The 11,642-nt window shown below is 39.1% G+C and overlaps 1 protein-coding gene across 1 annotated transcript; it reads right to left on the bottom strand.

The window, feature by feature from the left end:
- Window positions 1-4,057: 4,057 nt before the first annotated feature.
- On the bottom strand, window positions 4,058-11,576 carry SEC61G (SEC61 translocon subunit gamma). Its single transcript, XM_027124109.1, has 4 exons — window positions 11,465-11,576; window positions 9,810-9,908; window positions 8,409-8,511; window positions 4,058-4,229 (listed from the first exon to the last, which is right to left on the bottom strand). The coding sequence occupies exons 2-4, from the start codon at window positions 9,901-9,903 to the stop codon at window positions 4,220-4,222; spliced, it is 207 nt and encodes a 68-aa protein (XP_026979910.1). The 5' UTR covers window positions 9,904-9,908; window positions 11,465-11,576; the 3' UTR covers window positions 4,058-4,219.
- Between the last annotated feature and the right edge of the window lie 66 nt (window positions 11,577-11,642).

Raw genomic sequence — 11,642 nt, 5'->3', positions numbered from 1 at the left:
TAGGTCCATCCAGCTGGTTGTCAGTAAGCTCATCACCTAACCCCTCAGCCCTCTAGAGGCAGAAGCAGTAACCCTGTGCACTTCTACCTCATAGAGTGCAAGCCTTTGATTTTTAAAAAATGAAACGGAATACATTTAATAGAAAATATAAGAATGCACAGTGAAAGGATAAGTACTGTTACCTAACCCTTTCCTTTCTCGTGTGTGTTCATGGACTCCTGTGTGTGTTTTTTTTACTGACCCTGAACAATGCTCCTTACTGACTTCTTTTTCTAAACATCTTGTCTAGTTACAGAGCATTCAGATAATGGCCTAGCTTACAAGCGCAGTTTTGCGACTGCTGGTTCCAACAAAGGCTTAATCTAGTTCAGGTCACCTCAACATTAAGACCTATAATATCGACAGATAAAACATAGATGAGAGAAAGAACCCAAGCCTCCTAGGTACCCTAACTGTGCTGAAACTAATCAGGACAATCCAGGTCAGGTAAAGGCAATACGTGCAGAAGGCCAAAAAAGAAATATTTAGCAAGAGATGAGTTTTCAGGATTTATTACTTTTGCTTTTAGTACAATTTTTAATAATGGCAAATTTAAAGACAATAATGAATCATAAACCATTGAAAAATATGAATCAATGAGTCCAAGTAAAGCAAGTAAATAGAAAATTGAATAAGGCAGGACTCTTGCTCAGAGCAGAATTCTAAGGGCCAGGAGTAGGGGAGTGTCCACTTCTATAAAAGGAGAAGGACTTGAGGATCTCCTGTGCTTTTCAACCTCTACCATTTTTCCTTCTAACTTTATGTGCTTTTAAGGTTATCTGTAAAATCTTTTAAATGAAACATGTTATTACTGAACAATGGAATGGGGAAAGACCAATATCTAATAAACATTGAAAATAGTCAACACGTATTTGTTTAAACATATAGCATATAAATACAAACATATTATTTATGTATATATACATATATAGACACACACACATATATAACTGTAATCGTTAAGTAGATGACTGACCTGGATTGTAATCCATTCTAGTGAGTTATTGAACCTGAGGACAGTTGCAGAAACCCCCCGATTTGTAGCCAACTGTCATAAGTAGGGGTCATCTGGGGACCCCACTTGCAGTTGGCGTCTGAAGTGGGGCAGTCACGTGGGACTGAGGCCTTTACCAGGTGGGATCTGAGGCTACTCGAGACAGTGTTAGGATTGAGTTCAACTGCTGGACACTCAGTTGGTCGGAAAACTGGAGAACTGGGGTGGAAAAATGACACATACTTGGTGTTAAAAGAAAACCATTACAGATCCAGGGAGTGCCCCTGAACTGAAGGCCAGCTTTGGTGGGGTGGGGACACTTTCAGATAACCTAGTCTCCTCTGAATACGCCAGATCACAGAAAAGCAACACTAAGAGACACCTGAGAAATCGCCTCTAATTTCTTCACAGAGACTAAACAGGTAGTGAGTCGTGCACAATTTTTAGATGTCTTGAGGTGACTATTTTGCAGCTTCCTAAAACGACTAATCATGCGTTTTCTATTGCCTACAGTGGATGTAATTCTTTCTACCCCAGGCTGATTAGGGAAGTGGTCAGAATAAACTACCAATAGGACTTTCTGCATCCTCTTTATACAGCCACACTTGGGAGGTTACACACGTTCTTCTCGCTTCTCAAGAAGGCATACCTGGGCTTCCCTGGTGGCGCAGTGGTTAAGAGTCCGCCTGCCAATGCAGGGGACACGGGTTCGTGACCCGTTCCGGGAAGATCCCACATGCCGCGGAGCGGCTGGGCCCGTGAGCCATGGTCGCTGAGCCTGCGCGTCCGGAGCCTGTGCTCCGCAACGGGAGAGGCCACAACAGTGAGAGGCCCGCGTACCGCAAAAAAAAAAAAAATAGCAAGCTCTATTAGGACCTCAAGATCATGAGATAGGCATATACATTACTATAATAGTGGTTAGGGAGTGAGAGATGCTACAGGTAGAATAAGCCTTACAAAACTGCATCCACAGAATCTAGAAAATCTGCCACAAGACTTCTAGAGCACACTATGACATGCGTAACTTGCAGTAGATCGCAGCTGCTGTTAAGCAGGAGCTTTCCAATGTGAGGTGCACCCTTTAAACATGAAGCACCATGGTGCCTCCCGTACTCAGGTGAAACTAAGTACCCTTCCTTCCAGGCAGATAAATGGGAGACAGATGCCCCAAGAGGGACAGAGTCTGGAGCAAAGCACTGCTTTCCAGCAGTAACAAAGACACTGAAATAGAAACAGGGCTTTACTTCCTACCCTTTCCTATCAAGACTCTGCCATCCTGTCTGGACCATTAACTGCATCCCTCTTCGACTGTCTTTCTGTTGTTAACAGCAGGTTTTAGTCTAGGTGGCCAAGCACTTGGTTGTAAGGTGTAGGGGTTCATGGAAATGCCAGAACTGCCACAAGGGCATTAGTATGTTTTGCTGCAGGTATTAAGACACCAGAAAATTACCAAGAGCTTTAAAACCTTGCCACTGAAAGCGTGTTCTGTGTACCAGAAGCATCAGCAGGGAGACAGAAATGCAGACTCTCAGGCCCACCCAGACCTGCTCACTCAACACTCTTCAGGCTGGGAAGAAACTCCCTCAGGTGATTCTTAAACTTGCTGAAGTTTAGGAAGTATTGTTTTACAAAACAAACACACTAGCATATCTTAGATATACTAGGGGTATGGTTAGTAAGAAAAATCTAGGTATTTATTCTTTCCTATTTAAGAATTCAATTGTTGAGTGTGAAGGTTATTCTGTTTTACCACCACAATCCTTGGTCAGCCCTCACTTCACATTTATAAATACAAAATATTTATGTCATGCCTTACCTACCCATGTGTCAGGAACCAGTAAGTCAGAAAAATAAAAAATGAGCTGCACAAATGTAGGCTATAGAGATTCATAATTATCTTACATCAAGTCAATATTTATGTACAGATTTTATCCTACAAGAAAATACACACATTTGCCAGAAGCAAGTCTGACATTTTAGCAAGTGTACATTTTAGATTTCTACCATAAGTACTCAATACATATGTGTATATATGTAAACGTGTATATATGTGTATAGGCACACTATATATGAGTGCTTGTGCAAACACAAACATACACATGCACACATGCACGTAAACACACACACTTCTGGCCTTTAAGGAGCTACATAACTATCAAACGTAGCTATATGGTCTTCTTAAGAGCAGAGATGGCCAAGGCTTTATTTCCTTGAAGACATCAATTCATTCAAGGCTGAAAACAGTTATCAGTATTTCAAAAATAGAAAATCTGTTATCATCACTATGAAAACAGACTTTGCTCTCTGAACCATGGATCCCCAAACTGAGGAATACTGCCAAACAATACCAGTTAGACACCTGTCTACCTTACTTGCTAAGAATCAGAGGACACCTACCAAATGTGTGCTGCTATACAATTTTTTTTTAAATATTAGAACTTGAGAAATAAAGTTCAATAACTAAACACTCAATGAACAGATTAATAGTTTTATAAATAAAACTGAGAAGAGACTGTCTCAATTTTATACCAGTATTTTTTTTAAAAGGGAAAGAAGACAAGGCACCTTTTCATCTCACATTTAATTATCAAAAAAATTCTTTAAAATATTTAGAACTCCAATGTTTATGACAGTATAACAAATTATAGTTTACCTGAAGAGGAGCTCTCACTTTAAAGGTTTTAACCATGATTTTCAGGAAGCTATTTCAAGTAGCACATAAACTTGTATATAGGTCTGACTACCTACTTACACCTTCAGTGTTTAGGGACAAAACTCCTACCCCAACTTCAAGCTCTCTCTCACTATCTCTACCATCTTTTACTTGCTGTTTCTTCCTCCATGATGGCAAAACACTGATCTGATAGAGGAGTACTCAGAAAGTGCAATATTCCACTGTGCCCTTTAATTTCTCCTGTAAACCAAAATATAAAGGATTGAAGGAAGGAAAGAAGGGAAAAGAACCCATTATTTTTTAACCACTAAAATTTGACAAATATCTGTGATGGAAAAAAGAGAAATTTGTCTATTTTGAAATTATTTTAATTTACAAATAGAAAACATCTTGGAAGAAAAAAAATGAAAGAAAAACACAAAACATATAGGCAAATTTTTAGTCCATGAGCGTCTCAAATCCTCACTTGTTCACCAATCCCCAAGATGAAAAACACTTTTCTAAAAAGGTATTCAGCCACCACTGTAAAAGAAAAAAAGATGGTCAATTTTGAGTGTACATAAGATTTTAATAAGAAGAAAAATTTGAAATGCAATATGCTGTAATTTTACGGAACCAAAACCAGTTATTTGAGAACCACGCCTACGTTACTCCAAAATAGCACAAAAGGGAAGAAACTGAACTTTAAAATCTTGGAACTGAAAAGGTCCTTACAGAGGACGTGGCTGCTGGAACAGGCTTAATCTGTTAAACCTCAGAATCCTCATTTGGAAAACATGCTTAACAGTCTAGCATAACATCTTTCTCAACAAGACGAAAAATATGAATTACATAACAGGGCGGTTAGTTGAGAACTTTTTCAATTTGATGTACAATCAGCCATTTGAAAATCAAGAGTGCAGAGTAGTAGGCTGGTTCTCAACCACTATATCTTCCCATAATCACTCAAAAACCTGGATTAATAATGAAAATAAAAATCACCTTTTCTACAGAAGACCTTCCAAGTTTCGAAAGCATAAACGTTAAAACTGTATACTGAGATATACATTTTAAAACTGTGATGTTAAAGAAAGAGAATAATTCCAGTACTAGATGAAAGTTATACTCCTAAAAGAAACACTCCTGCATCTATACTTTAACGTGAAGTGCTTTAAGTGCTTCTTATATCATTAAACTGTATTGCTGCAACTAAAATACCCACAACTATAAAACTCCTTTAAATTATAACCCTGTGGATATTAATTTTGACTGCTGTAATTGTATAGAAGAAAAAATTTCATCATAAGGAAAAACATGTGATAATTCAGCCTAGTGAAAGAGAAGCTTGTGTTTATACTTCACTTGCTACCGCCTCAAAATGATTTAAACAGTGATTTATGCTCTTTCAAGTAGGAAAAAAAGATCTCTTTTAGTTTTACAGCTGTCATGGCGTATCATGAAGAAACTTAAAGTTTTCTGATAGCTTTTCTCACAAAATGTTTTATTTGGCCTTCATTTTAATGTAAAAACTATCTAGAGATATATTTTTTTAACTCTTTAAACACTGAAAACAATTGTGTTACTAGAAGAAAAGTTTTCTAAGCAACTAGCTTCCAAAAGGTCATAGTTCAACAATCTCTGACTAGCAAGGTTGGCAAAAGATATATTGTGCCTGCTGCAGAAATAAGAATTAAGAGAAAGCAAATTTTTTTTTAATTTTCTTTTTTTTATTAGTTGGTCAGAGTTTGAATGCAAGCCAAGGTTTCTAAGAGGAAAAAAAAGCAAAGAGCAAGCATAAAAGTAAGGACATATTGTTTTTCTTCTCTGACTTGCTATCTGTAAGTTTCCCTGTGCCCTTCATTCTGGCAAAAATTAAAATTCATCTCAGTCAGGAAACACACACAGCATAGCACCTGTATAGTCTAGTGAGACCAAGGCAAAAGACCACTGATAACGTGCATTTTCCATGTAAAAGACAACTTCATTCAATGGATTTTTTATACTAAATAATGATAATTAATCCTTGGATCTAAGCACACTAATACCACATGCTGATTAATTATCCAGTGACAAATAATATTTACATTTTACTGGACGGAATCAACCTAACAGAAATAGCCTTGGCCGGTGAATAAATGGATCCTTTTTTCTCAAAAATTCAAATTATTACTGAACGTTTGTTAACTCCCTTGCCTTTTTTTTTTTAACATCTTTATTGGAGTATAATTGCTTTACAATGGTGTGTTAGTTTCTGCTTTATAACGAAGTGAATCAGTTATACATATACACATGTTCCCATATCCCCTCCCTCTTGCATCTCCCTCCCTCCCACCCTCCCTATCCCACCCATCCAGGTGGTCACAAAGCACCAAGCTGATCTCCCTAAAATAGATAGCTAGTGGGAAGGGAGAACACAAATCTTTAACACTTGTTTCAAAGACCTGTTGGGAACAACTGGACTAATGAATCTCAATCCCGAAAGGGTGTGCTAAGAGTGCACTGTCCTAAAAGGTACTTTAGGTCACAACTCAGATCATGAAATAAAAGATGTTTGAACACAAAACTAGGATAAATAACAATGATGAACAGATTAAAAATGCAAAAGTCTTCCATAACGGAATCTAGCAAAAAGGAATTTAACAAGGGGTAATGTTCCATTCTTAGGCTAAAAACAAACCACACCAACTATGTAAACCCAGGATAAAGGAAGTTTATTGTAGCCGTTATCTGTGAGAAACTGAAGATTTTAGCCTTTAGCAAGAAAACATCCACAGTAAGCACTGGATTCTAAGCACTGGATTTTAAGAGGGCTTAACGAAATGCAAACTGGAGCCTGAAGTGAGGCGCCTGACTCAGGATGAGTAGTGGTCTGAAACTGAGCCGGAATGAGAGATGGCCTACACAATGGTTAAGAACACAGGCTCCCAAGCCTGGGTTTCACATGCTGCTTTACCACTTATAGGCATGCGACGTACTTCCTTACTCTCCACGCCTCAGTTTCTTCATCTATAAAATGGAAATAATAATACTGCTACCTCACACAACTGTCATGAGGGTTAAGAGTCAGCTCACATTAAGCTGTGTGTCCTCAGCACACAGCAAGTGCTCAATAAATGTTAGCAATTATTATTACCATCATGATCCTTAGAAAAAGGTTAAGAACCTGCCGTTGTTCACTTAATTCAACACGTACTCAAGTGTTTTCAAAGTGTACAAGAATACACTGGACTAGGTTCTGTAGTGTATACACACACACAAACTACAGAAAATATATATATATATACAGTTACGTATTAATATTACCTTACCAATTAATTAAACTTCATAACAATTTAAAGAAATAACTGTCAGTTATACCTGTCTGACAATGGACTGGGGAGCAGGAGAGCAGAAGCACTGAGCTTATGTCACAGACTCCAGCCTACCTCCTCTGTTTACTGACTAGGTAGGGGCTGTAGCCCAGAGACACTGAGCTCCGGTTTCCTAATTCTACGTCAGGATTCGCTCCGTGATTCCACTATTCCAGAAATGGCATTCCTCACTAGGAATATAATAGAGATTTCTGAACTGATGGAGGAGGTTTGAGAGACTTGGTCCTTTCCAGGTCTAACTTTCTGTGATCCTAAAATACCCCTTTGTGGCATGTCTGCATAAAGCTATGAAAACCTACTTAAGAAAGCCACCTGACAATACTCATCCAGTCTCGTCATTTAAAAGACAACTTCCACCAGCATCCATAATAAAATATCTAGTACTTAAAGAGCCTTATAGTTTACAAAGCATCCCCACCCCATAAAATAAGTCTAAAAGGCTTCTCTCATGATTATCTCACTGGCAGGTAAGGCTCAGAGATTAGGTGAATACAAAATCACAGAGCAAATAAGTACTGCAACTCATACTAACTCTTTACACCAAACAAAATGGCCTAAAACTGACTGCTCTAATTGCACACTGCCATAAGGTGTTCCCAACAACTTGTAATGAAATCTTGTAATGAATCTAAAAAGCAAAAGCATTTAGAATAGAATAAAGTAATCCCAGTGTTCCTCTGTCTTTTCTCCTCCTAATATACCTAAAAGTATATTAGTATCAATGGCTCATTACAATAACCACAACTTCCATTTAGGTTCTTACCCAAATTATTTTTTAGGGTTTTACATGACCTAAGTCATTAATCTTTCCATAGCCCTAGTTAAGAACTATTATCCTTATTGAATAAACTGGGCACAGAGGAGCTAAGCAAGCTGTCCAAGGTCATGACAACTATTAAGTAACAAGAAAGAGAATCTAAACCTAAGCAACCTGGTCCAGAGTTTGAACTCTATCGCTGCAGTGATTTTCAGATGGGGAGCATTTTCTCTGTACCTTAAAATTCTTGTGGACAAGTTAATATATTGCAGAAAGAGGACCTGGATTTGAATATTGGTCCTGTCACTGAATACTTGTTTTGTCTCATACTGAGTGCCTTTAACTCACTTCCTTGATCCTTTAAAATTTTACTTATTAAAAAATTAGTGCCTATCTCACAGAGTAGCTATAAAAATTATATAAGATTTAAAGTCACTTTGAATTATCTGGTACTCAGTAAACAGCAGTAGACTGTACCAACATTAAAAAGTCAAGAAACATATCTGTGTATTAACGAAATAGCAGGCTGTTAACTCAAATGGTTTGCATTTTCATTCTATCCTAGATATTGTCTATTTCATAAAGTTTACTTACACAATGATGTTATTAATAGGAATATGGATCAATTTCACAAAAAAGCCAATGAATCCCATTATAGCAAATCCTATTGCAGTTGCCATGGCAATCTTCTGGAATTCTGGATTTAAAAACACAAAATTTACATTATTTTTTGCATTGTCACTGCAAGTATAGGGGGAAAAAAATTAGCACTGACATAAACTTACTGATGTACATTTCTCCTGATAAGTACATAATTTTACATAAAACATGACAGTATTAATAGTAAATACGGTATTTGACAGATTTTTTTAACTTTCATATTTTATTGATATTTAATGATATATAAAAATAAACTGCATGTTCAGGCTAGTGATTCCATCAACCAACAGTGACATATTTATCTTCCTAGCAAATGACCAGAATACCAAAAAGAAATGAAACATGGACAGAATACACAGTATCTGTCTTAAAAACTTTGTAACATTGCTAAAAGTATTAATTATAAAAGCACAGAACATAACTTTTTATAAATAATAGGTCAACTGTCTTTGATATTATAATGAAGCCAAAAATAAGGCTTGAAAAACCGAACTGGGTTGAGCACAATTTTATGTAAAGGTCTCAGACCCTGGTAATATTTCCATTTAATGTTATTTCCTCAGGGAAGCTCTCCCTGACCTCCTGACTTGGTCAGTCCTCCTATTACATGCTATCAAATATTCCTCTATTTACCTTCCATAATACTTACCATAGCAGTAATTAAAAATTGTAATTGTCATTATTTATGACTATCTTCTCTCAAAGAATCTAAGGTCCATAAAAGCAAGGACTGCTCCCTATTGTATATTTTTATATATTATGCTATATATGTATTATAATGCATCATATTATAGTCTCTATTATATTCCCACCTCCTAACTCAGGCAGCAGTCAATAAATGAATAGAAGCAGACAAATTGTGGTACACCTTTTAACACATGAATTGTGATAAATAAGAAGTTAAACTTCCTAGGTTGGCATCAACTATGCTGTTGATTTCACGTTAAGGCCTTTTTTGCTTGGGGGAGGCTTGGGGAGGGAGTGGCACCGCAGGAAGAGCTCCAAAAGGTTTTCCAGAGTAGAAATGTGAAAGATACTAAAAACTCTCAAGTCATTAAATACGACTAAGGCAAAAGCAACATGGAAAATAAGGCTGTAACAAATAACCTTATACGATGTGAAAATACACATAAGAGAAAAATTTATGAGGTGTGTAAAAAGTATACAAAATTTAGAAAAAATAACAATGTTAAAAAGCAATAAAGCAAAATAAATCAATAAAAATGCTGATGAAAGAATTGCAACAATTATTAAACAGGAAGACATTAATCAAATAAAGGGCTTAGAGAATGCAAAGATTTAATTCTTTTCTCTCATTCCAAAGCTATTTATTACCTTTTCTATCCGGTTTGGTGCATCTTTTAACCAGCCGAATTGAGTCCTTCACAAACTGCCGACTTGGCTCAACGAACTGCATTACCTGATCCATGATGCCTATTTAAAAAACAAAAAAGATACTCACTGATGTTATTTATTATAGAGCAAGGACTGTTGAGTTATATCAAAATGTGAATGAGACCAGCCTGATATGGGTGGGTCGATATCATCTCACAAAAAAAAAAAAAAAAAAAAAAACAGACTCCAAGAGTAAATTGACATTATTTTTTGCAATCTCCAGCCAATCATCAAAACAAAGGCAATAAGAAAACCGCAGGTTTTCCCGTGTTCTTATCACTGACAAAGGACGCAAGCTCTTAATATAAAAGGGCTCTCACTACGAAAAGTCTAATAAGCACTTGACAACAGATCCGCCCCTCACCCACCCTGCAGTCCTCCCGCTGCTCCTGCTGAGGAATCAACAGGGTTGGGACCCAACAAATATTTGCTATATTTTATTTTAAACTCCCCAGACCCCAGTGTCCCGTGCAGTGAATGCTGTGATGCTTCAAGGCCCTAGAGTAGAGGTAAATGTGTACTTCCATCTGACTGTTCCAAACCATGGCCACACAACATTTGAAGAAAAGAGTTTCTCTGCATGGGGCAGATCATCTGTACAATTTTCAAAACCACAAAAACTGGCTAAACCAAGACCCAGACTCTCAGAAGCTATCCGCTGAAGTCTGAACCTTTAGGTCTGGACACACCTTTTAAGGAAAAGGGCTATATGTATGTTACCGATGGGCTCTCTTGTGGAACCCGTCACACAGTAGAAATGTCATCCAACCTTGGCTCTGACAGTCACTGGTACAACAGCCAATGAAGCCGATTCGCTACTTGGACTTTACTGTATTTCAGGTGCTTACAACCGTGGCCAGGCACCCAGATACTCGATAAGCTTTTGTTGAGCTAATGCCACCCGCAAGAGGTGGTGGTTCAAATCCCTTTCTATGAAATGCAGCCTCTCTAAGCCCCGGGTTCCTCACCCAGGAACACTGAAAGGACGTCCGGAATTCTATAAACGTCCCGGGCCAGGTGTGCTGGGCCCCTGCAACACACAGGTAGTAACGCCTGTTTCCTTAGTCTTGCACTTAACTCTGTTCTGCAAATCCACTGAGCCTAAACTTTACAGATGTCGTGATAAATGCGAAGGGTCCTTTCAGGAAAAAAAAAAAAAAAAACACAAAAAAACCCGTGCAACACCCGAAACACTGCACTGAACGTCAGGGGAGGGGATCCAATAACCCACTATGGCCTCCTGATCCAGACTCTAGATCAACCCTTTCACCCTCACAGCACAGGGAGGAGCTCCCCGAGACACGCTCCACACACACGGCCCCAAAGCCAACACCGAAGAGACCCTCCGTGACCACAGCACCGAGACGGCGGAAGTGTTCCCAGCAAGTTGGCCGAGCCCGCGCGGCCGCAAAGCCGGCACCGAAGGACAGAGGCCCTGGAAGCCCTTCTCCATCGGGTACGCGGGCCGCGGCCTCGGGTCTGCTTCCCCCGACGCCGTGCGGGCAGCCGGCGGACGGCCGGCGGACTCGCCCACGTCCGCCACCTCCGCGAGTGACCAAACGGTAGCCCAGAGCCCCCGCCAGACGCAGCCTCACCTGCCCGCCGTCCGCTGGCCAAGTCCAAGACACGTAGCACAACAGCCGACACACAAAGACCGACCGGAACCGGAAACCGCCTAGTGCCCGCCCACCCCTCCGTTCATTGGCCCTTCGGGAAGACGTCGGCGCGCAGGCGCAGTCCGACGTGCGTCTCGGCCCCGCTTCCGGAACGGGC

The sequence above is a fragment of the Aethalodelphis obliquidens genome, unplaced genomic scaffold, assembly GCF_003676395.1.
Source record: "Aethalodelphis obliquidens isolate GAN/ISIS:26980383/991018 unplaced genomic scaffold, ASM367639v1 scaffold27, whole genome shotgun sequence".
NCBI lineage: Eukaryota > Metazoa > Chordata > Mammalia > Artiodactyla > Delphinidae > Aethalodelphis > Aethalodelphis obliquidens.
This window is presented reverse-complemented; position numbering and strand designations above follow the sequence as displayed.